General features: G+C 57.1%; 1 protein-coding gene across 1 annotated transcript in view; it reads left to right on the top strand.

The window, feature by feature from the left end:
• MYBPH (myosin binding protein H) overlaps positions 1 to 8,567 on the top strand; it is a 34,411-nt gene extending 25,844 nt beyond the window's left edge. The window contains exons 8-12 of the mRNA XM_075064714.1: positions 2,247 to 2,406; positions 3,262 to 3,398; positions 4,369 to 4,555; positions 7,513 to 7,556; positions 8,349 to 8,567. Of these exons, the coding sequence (XP_074920815.1) occupies positions 2,247 to 2,406; positions 3,262 to 3,398; positions 4,369 to 4,555; positions 7,513 to 7,556; positions 8,349 to 8,387 (567 nt within the window). The 3' untranslated portion in view covers positions 8,388 to 8,567. The remainder of the gene's footprint in view (positions 1 to 2,246; positions 2,407 to 3,261; positions 3,399 to 4,368; positions 4,556 to 7,512; positions 7,557 to 8,348) is intronic.
• Positions 8,568 to 8,968: the final 401 nt, after the last annotated feature.

An 8,968-nucleotide genomic window follows, 5' to 3' on the forward strand; every position in this document is an offset into this window, starting at 1 on the left:
GGCCGTAGTGGGTGACCACCCCACTACAGGCTGGTATCTCAGTAACTACCTAAGCTATCAAGAATGGCATCTTCTATCAGTGCATTTTTTTCTGCAGCTCGCCCAGCAAAATGTCCCCAAGTCATTCTCGAGGTTATCCCAAGGGGAGGCAAATCTGCCCAGCTGTGTACCAGAGGTTTGCACAGAGAAGATACCCACATGTCGCCTCCTAGCAGAAATCAGAGTTGTGGCCTGTGTTGATTTTTGTTTTTCACCTGCCCTACGTGTAACAGGTTAAAATAACAGTCGAGGGGGAAGACATCAGGGTCCACCCACTTCAGAGATGCCCAGATGAGGAATCTCTTTCAGTTCCTAGCGGGTGTCTACACTGCAGCTAGCCCCTCCCTGTTGCTCCTACTGCTGTGGCTACATGGCTTATTTTCGGCTGTAAGGGTGGCCCCCAAGACCTGAGTAATGGGACAGGCCCTGGATTGTCTACTGGGTGAGATAAACTGGCCATCAACAAGTTTAGGCTTGAAATTAGGTGAAGGTTTCTAACCATCAGAGGAGTGAAGTTCTGGAGCAGCCTCCCAAGAGGGGCAGTGGGGGCAAAAAAAAGCCTAACTGGTGTAAAGACTGAACTTGATAAGTTTCTGGTAGGGATGGTGTGAGGAGTCTGCCTACAGCGGCATGGAGCTGATCTGTGACTGCTAGCAGCCAATATCTCCAACGGCTGGAGATGGGCCATCAGACGGGAAAGACTCTGAGTTACTAGAAAGAATTCCTTCCCTTGTGTCTGGCTGGTGGGTCTTGTCCACATGCTCAGGATCTAACTAATCACCATGTTTGGGGTTGGGAAGGAATTTCTGCCCCCAGGTCAGATCGGCCAAGACCCTGGGGGGGATTTCGCCTTCCTCTGCAGCATATGGCACAGGTCCCTTGCAGGTTTAAACTAGTGTCAGTGGTGGATTCTCTTTAAGTCATGATTTGATGACTCCAGTAACTCAGCCAGAAGTGATAGGACTATTGCAGGGGTGGGTGGGTGAGCGTTTGTGGCCTGCGGTGTGCAGGTCAGATGAAATGATGGCCCCTTCTGGCTTTTAAGTCGATGAGCTCTGTCTTTGCCATGCCGCCGTAGCCAGGGGCAGACGTGAGACTGAATGGATGGGCTGGGGGAGCTTTGAGAAATGTCTGGGAGATGGCAGCTGAAGCCATCAGAGCATATAAGGTCACCCAGGATGAAGGGAGAAGAGGAAAAGCCCCTAAGGGACACTTGTGGACAGTGGTTGGGAGGAGACACAACAGGCGACACTGAGGGAGTGGCCAGCGAGGTGGGAGGAGAACCAGATGTGCCTGGGGAGAGGCAGCTGAGACAGGTGGTACAATCAACAGGATCAGAGATGATGGGAAGGTCCAGGGAGATGAGGCTGGAGAAGGAGCCAGGTGGCCATTGGGTGGCTTGGGTGAGATGTTAAAGCCGAACTGCCAAGGCTGCGTGTCTGAGGATCTTGGATTTGAGGGGTGGGCGGGGAGGCTCAAGAGAGGGATTATGAGAGGGGAGATGGGATGATGTTAAAATCCAGGAGAAAAGAGCCCGTGGAGAGTGACAGGCTGATGGAAGGTGTCGGGAAGGTCAGGAGGGGCTGAGGTCAAGGGGCCAACAGAGGTCTGAGGAGAGCAGAAGGGCTAGGCCACCATCAGGCCTTGGGGCGAGCAGGATTCGCTGAGGGAGGGATGGAGGGCAGGGGAGGGGGCTCACACTAAGAGGGGGGCGGACGCGAGTGGGTTTGAGGAGAGGGTGAAGGTAGAGCAGGATGATGGCCGGGAGTGGCATGGAGCAGGGAGACAGCAGTTAATGCAGAGATGAGGAGGAGAGAACAGATGGGGCAGGGCGTGGGGGGCGAAGCTGGCTGCCATGCTGGCTCGGGCGGCGCGTCCATCTAGGGAACCTCAGCTCCTGCCTGGCACCTCATGGGAGGGTGAAGGCCTTGGCCAAGCTGGGTTCGGCTCCTCAAGGCAGAGGGGCTGCAGTGGGGACGCTACAGGGATGCAGGTGTGGAAAGACCGACTTGGTGCCTGGGTATAGTCAGGGCCCAGGGCTCCCCCCAGGGTCTGGGCTAAGAGGCTGCCTGCCAACCTGTGCTGTAACCATGGCAGGGGGTTGGCCCCACTCTCCCAGCACTGGGGCTTGCAATGGGAAGACTGCCGGGGGCAGAGTGGTGTTCACCATGCCCCGCACTAACAGCCTGGCTCCCCTCGGCTTTCAGCAATGGTTCACCGTGCTAGAGCGCTGCCCCCGGCCCAGCTGCACCGTCTCCGACCTCATCATTGGCAACAGCTACTCCTTCCGGGTGTTCTCGGAGAACGCCTGTGGGTACAGCGCCACGGCGGCCGTCACCACGGAGCTGGCCCACATCCGGAAACCAGGTTGGTGCTGGGGATGCCCAACAGAGAGCAGTGGCCAGGCTGGGACGAGGTGCTCTCCCTGAGAGGTGGCCAGTGGCCAATGGGGGGCCAAACAGCTTGGCTGGGAAAGCTGCTGCTGGCAGCAGCTCCGCAATGCTGATGTGAGTGAAAGGAGGAGGCCCAGAGTTTTCTAGACATCAAAAGATTGCAGCATTCAGGTCCAACGACTCATGCCCTGCCAGGCTCGAAACGGGAGTGTTCTCCCATTAGAACAGGGGGAGTCTTAGCACAGCCCTTATTCCTGACCCCCCAAGAGCCCGTGGTAGCAGACGGTACAGTGTGAAAGGCACACAGCTAGCTTAGAGCGCTTTGGGGAAGCTCTGTGGCCCTTTTTGGTATCTGTAACACTGGATTCAGCCCCTAGCTTCAAAGGCAGAAGGATATGAAAAACTGTCCCAATAAATATTTTCTTAAACCTGTCTAAAATAGCTTTTTTCCCCAGGAGAGATGGTCTCCCTTGTAATTTCTCCCCCATCCATAGCTTTCTCTCCTGTGATCTCCTGCCATGTAGCATGGGGTGGCATGGCCTCAGAGCTGCTCTCCCAGCATGAGATGTTGGCCCCGAGACAACAATGGTGGCTGTTGCTGGGGGTGGTGTGGGGTTGTGTTCTCCTGGGCTGGTATAGAGCAGGGGACGGGGACACATTCCAGTGACCAACTCTTGGCTGAGGCTCAGGGTTTGCTTCTGTTCCTGGGAGGAGGGAGTTCTGGAGTATTCAGTGCTTCTCTGCCAAGGGTGCCCCGAGCTCCACGGCTGCCTGGCCCGAGCACCAGGGCACAGGCAGCCGCTGTTGTGACCTGCTGTTTGTTTCCTAGAAATTGCTTGCAAGCCCAAGAAGTACTCAGGCCGAGACTTCTCTGAGCCTCCCAAATTCACCCAGCCCTTGGCGGACAGGTCCACCACCAGAGGCTACAACACCCAGCTCTTCTGCTGCGTCCGGGCCTTCCCCAAGGTGAGACTCCACCCTTTCCTCACACCGCCTTTCCTCTGCCCTCCCTCATATGTCTCTTCACAGGGTGGATGACTGAGCAGCCGCTGGATCCTGCAGTGTTACTGTGCAGGGTGTTTGGGCGGCATCCGGCAGCTGGCGGGCAGGAAGGAGCGGGCTCGAAGGCTGCTCCGTGAGTGGGGTTGGTGTCTCAATGGGCTGGAGGAGTTATTTGAGAGCACTGGGAATACAGCACCCCATTTTGGCAGGTATGGGGAGTGCACCAAACCTGTGAGGGGTGCAGAAACTCTTCCTGGGCTCTCCAGCCACATGCAGCACCCTCCTTGCCTAGACTTTTCTACTGCCTTAAAGAAGCAGCAGCTGGAACATAGGGCCAGTAGCTGGGGAACCTGGGTTCTAATCCTGCTGGTGCTGTTTATTTACCATACAGCCTCAGGCAAGTCACATCACCTCAGCCTCAATTCTTCCATCTCTTAAATGAGGCTAGTCATACTTGCCTGCGTCCCAGTGGGGCTGCAGAGGGCAAGTGTGTTAGTATCTAGGGTGCCCCTCTCCATGGCATCAGGGTGTTTTACCAACACAAAGGGAACGGTGCACCTGTGTGGTTAACCCACTCATCTGCTGCACCAAAGCCCCATTACACACACACATGGGGAGCTACCCCATTGCCCTATCAGCGATGGGCATGGGGCCCTGGACAGCTGTTCCCCCAAAGGCCCTGCTGCATGCCCTGAGGGTCCTATCCAGAAACTGACAGATCACACCAGCTAGGTGGCTTCTAATTCACCACGGCATAGGAGCTCTTCAAAGGTCTCACTGTCAGGACCAGTGCAGAAAAGCCATGAAGGTGACCAGAGGCAGAGCACTGGCTACAGAAAGAAGCTTTGGGCTGGTGAGGTGCCACCAGCTGCCGTGAGCAGCTGTTCAGGAAATGAGCTCATTTCTACAGCTAATGAAACCCGCTGCCTTTCAGCCGAAAATCATCTGGCTGAAAAACCAGACGGAGATTCGGGAAGACCCCAAGTACATCTCAGTGTTCAACGAGGGGGTTTGCTCGCTGGAAATCCGTAAACCCAGCTCATTCGACGGTGGCTTGTACACCTGCAAAGCGGTCAATCCCCTCGGGGAAGCCTCCGTGGACTGTAGGCTTGATGTGAAAGGTAAGGCTGGTGGGCTGGTGGCCCTTGTGGCTCTGTTCCTTGTCCCAGCACTGGGGTTGCTTGTCTGAAAATCACAGCCTGAGCTGTCCAGGTGCCTGGGTCCCACTGAGATCTGGGGCATTAGACCTCTTTAAATCTCAACCCTGCATGTTTACTGAAGCCCACCGCACTGCGTTGGAATCTACTCGTGCCTCACTGTATGTAGGAGGTGTCTGACGGCTGCCATCTTGGGAGACAGCAGGGATTGAACTGGCACCCTCCAGAGCTAAAAGCATCAGTGGCTCCAGTTTGAGCTAGAGTCAAAACTCCCTCCCTGCCCCTCTAACAGTCTGTCACAGCGGGGGACCTGTACCACCCACTCCTCGTGGGTGACATGAATGTGTCAGGGCTGTATCTGCCCCAGGTTTAGAAAGATAGGCAGCAGGCTCTAATTAGGACATTCCCAGCATCTTCTACAGCCCTAGAGACAGATGCTACCCTCAATGCAGAACAGGCAGTGGCTCCATGAGCACCCTGTACCCATAGTGAAGAGGCCCCAGGCCATCCCTTCATTAGTACTTTGGGACAGAGGAGGGCCATATAAGCACCTAGATGGGTTGGATGGGGCATACATCTTCAAGAGCCCATCGGGTGGAGACTGCTGGGTGGAGATGGGTAATAGGAGAGCCAGCGAGAGCCCATTCCCAAGGGCTCAGCATCCTCAGCTGTGCCCCAGTTTTCCAAAGCGCTCAGCACCCCCCATGAACATGTGGCCAGAACTGTTGTGATGCGGAAACCTGTCCACCAAAGCGGGGCCTACGTCCCTCTCCAGGCCACAATCTCATTGCCATTGTCCTAGCCTTCCCAGCTCACTGCCCAGGGCGGTAAGAGGGAAGCACTCAGGCTGGAAGGTCTCAGGGTTTCCAGTAGAACTTCCCTTTCCATCTCACGTTGCCTTTGTGCACAAGGCCCAGTGCCCAGATGCTACCGTGATGGGTGCCCCACGGCTGCGGCTAGCTGGGCCGGTTTTGTGCCTGGCTCCCTCAGACGCTGCTGGCTGGAATGAGGAATGGTCCCGTGGTGAGCCCAATCATGTGCCCTTCCTCTGGAGCGCCACAGCCTCGCCGTATTTCCCTGCTGTTCCCTCTTTAAGCTGAGCTCTGCTTCTGGGCTATTAGGCTTCAGCAGTGGCACAGAGCCTCCTGCTATACTGGGCTTTGTAACAGCTGTGCTAGGGCTTCAGGCTGGCGTGGTGACCAGCCAGCCAGAGCCCATCTGCTGAGCTGCCCACAATGTGCAGAGAACCAGGAGCGCTGGCTGGCGACCAGGCAGTGGCACACATGGGCACCTCCATTGGGAAGGCTGAAAGTAGGAAGCTACTAGCCAGTTAGCCAGATCACTGCTCTAGGCACCCTGCCTCCCCACCATATAAACTAGCAATCCAGCTGCTGGCCACACCCCTTGCTCCCCCTCCCCCCAAGCAGCCCCCTAAGCAGCTAACCTGGACAGACACACCTGGCTGTGTGGACAAGGAGTCACCAAACTTGGCCTCTGCGGGGCCACGAGAGGGAGTGGTTCCAGGGCTAAGAGCCTGGTACCTTCCCTGTGCCCCCAGGAGGTGAGCAAGCACATTGCAGCTGCTCACAATGGAGCGGCCGTGAGAACAGGTCGTCCTACAGGGCTCTATTATTAACAGCTTGAATCACACCCGAGAGTGAAGCCTGGGCGGGCCTTGGGCACAGGTGTTAGGCATTCACATTGGCTTGCCCTGCCGACATCGGGCAGCTGTGCTGCACAACCTGCAGCTTTTGGCGAGCCTTGCAGGGTAGCACCAAGGGACATGCACGACATAACCCTCCTGCACGGAGGGGCGGGGCCTAGGGCTGAGCAGTGCAGGGGTCAGCGGGGAAGAGGGACACAGCGTCTGGCCCAGCTGAAGATGGTAGAAGGCACCTGGGGACTTGCTATCGCCTGCGAACGGCTCTGCTGGTGAACAACTGCGGGGGGCTTATCCCTTCCCTGGAATGAGCTGACACAGCCTGTCAGCGCCCCCTGGAGCTTGCCCTGCTGCTTGCTCTGGGGTGACCTCAAAACAGGTGCCATCCCCCAGCACTCTGCCTCAGCCCAGCACCAGCACCCAGAGCCAATGAGACGACAATGGAGCCCGTCCTCATCGGGTGCCAGCTGGCATAGGGACACATATGCCCAGTAGCGCGCTGGCTGCCACCCGAGAGGACTCAGCAGAAACACCAGCCTTGGCAGGCCTCACAGCTGAGGGACAGTTCATGCCCCCTTTATCCCCATCTACAACAGTGGCTCAGCATCACTGCAGTTGCAGCCTTGCTGGGCTGAGGGTACTAATTCTGTTGGCGTAAATGCACCCGTAGAGACAGGACCCCAGCAGGCTGAGCTGGTGCGGACACTGTAGAAGAAGCTAGGACTCTTGACCGATATACGCACGCTACAGGGTGGGAGAGTCACACGGACCCTAGAGGAGTCAAGCCCTCAGGTGGGACCAGACTGTGTAGGCTGGAAAAACTAAAGCATCACAAAGACAGGCGAGGAGATGACAGTTGGGTTAGTGACTAGGAGCCATGGGAGCTGAGTGTGCAGTCCAGCAAAGTGGAGAGGCCATGAGTGCAGCCGCCAATACCTTCAGGGTAAGAGTAGAACCAACAGAAGAGCGACAGCCTGGGAAGAGGGCCAGGGACCCCATGGTGGTAGGACATCAGGTGATGGCTTGCAGCCAAGGTTGAGTGGATAGGGAAACATTCCTACATCAGACTAGTGGGTCTGGGTACTAGATTCCCTGAGGGCAGGATTTGTAGGGCCCCCTCGCCATGATGGCAGAGATTGAGGGGCAGGACAAAGAATACATTGGTGGGAATGACGGCTGGAGTCATCCGGCATGGGAAAGGCCCAAGGGGCATTTTCCTGACTCCGTTATGGGATTGTTACAGGCTCTTGTGCTTTTTCAGAGTACCCCAGTGAGGGCCGTGTGGCGGGTCTGATGAAGAAGAAGGTAGGTTGGCGTCTAGCTGAGGCTATAATTAGGCCAGTTGGGGCAGGGGCATCTGTCCCCAAGGACCCAGACACAGGTGCTACATTTTAGGTTGTGTGATCAGTACCTTCCCAGTTCACCCCATGTGGGATGCCTGCTGGTGGAGAGAGGGCTGTCTGAGCAGTCGTGCATATTCTGGCCAGAGCAGCGTGGTGGGGACGGGCAGCAGAGACCCGGGCCTTGCTGTCACTGAGTGAGTCTGCTGACAAGCCAAGCCCTGGGAGAGAAGCCGCATGCAATCCCGGGGCTTTGCTGAGCATGAGCCAGGGGTTGAGGGTGGAGGTGTGTGGAGAGCCCTGTGTTATTAGTGGGCATGTGGGTGAGAGGAGCTCTGACGTGTCGGGCAGCACAGAGTCTCTGGGAGATGTCAGTGATCTCAACAGAGAAATGAGTGTAGCCCGACACATGGAGGGTAGGGGTGGGCATGTACGGGGAGAGCCAAAGCACCGATTCTGGGTTGGGAGCATGTGTATACAGGAGCCCAGGCCTGGGCCCTTGGTGCCCATGCACAGGGAGTGGGCTGTGGCCAGTGGGGAGACAGATGAGTGGAGCTGGAGTCTGGACATACAGTGGGAGGGGAGTGGGGCAGGACATGTCTGTAGGAAGAGAGCTAGGCCAAATCACGGGAGGACCCTGTGTGGGCGTTGGGAAGCAGCTCTGTGCCAGGATTTCCCCTCTGCAGCTAGGCAGATGGGCTGTACAGCCTCTCCTTGCCTGGAGGCTCTGTTCTGTCCTGGTCTCTTTGCTCCCTAGACGAACGCTGCAGCTTGGAGAGAAGTTGCCACTCGGTAGCGTAGGCAGCAGAAATGCAGCGCACTGTGGAGCCTGCCGGCTTTGGCCCTGTCCCCAGATCTGCGAACATCTTCAGCTCTGTCCCTCTCTGAAGCAGCATCCTGTGGTGCGAGCCCTGCTCCGGTGCTGCAGTCCCCCCGACGTATCTTCCGCTGTGACAATAAAAAGATTCCCACGGAGCATGCGTGAGGCACTGCTGCTGCTCTGTGGTCTCTGCGGGCGAGGCAGGGTCGGGGCTGAGCCGGAGCAAGGCTCTCAGTTGGCAGGAGCCCAAGGGAGCTCAGTGGCCGTGTCCCCCCATTTCTGCACCCTGGAAGGAGGGGGTCCCTACTGGTCAGGGAGAGGTTAGCAGTGGGCGGAGCCTGAGGGTCAGGCTGGAGAGAGCACAGGTTTGTTTAGGTTGCCAGGATTCTGGACCAGCCTCACAAGGCGGCAGGTGTGTGTGGGGGTGGTTGGGCAGGGAGATGAGAGTGTTTCCACCATGCGTGGCAGTTGGGGGGCCTCCAGGAGCATCTGCTGCTGCAAGGGGGCAGTTTGGGGGCAGGAGCTGTGTATAGGGGGTGCAGCACTTCTGGGCTCTG

Source organism: Chelonoidis abingdonii, chromosome 4, assembly GCF_003597395.2.
Source record: "Chelonoidis abingdonii isolate Lonesome George chromosome 4, CheloAbing_2.0, whole genome shotgun sequence".
NCBI classification, from domain to species: Eukaryota; Metazoa; Chordata; order Testudines; family Testudinidae; genus Chelonoidis; species Chelonoidis abingdonii.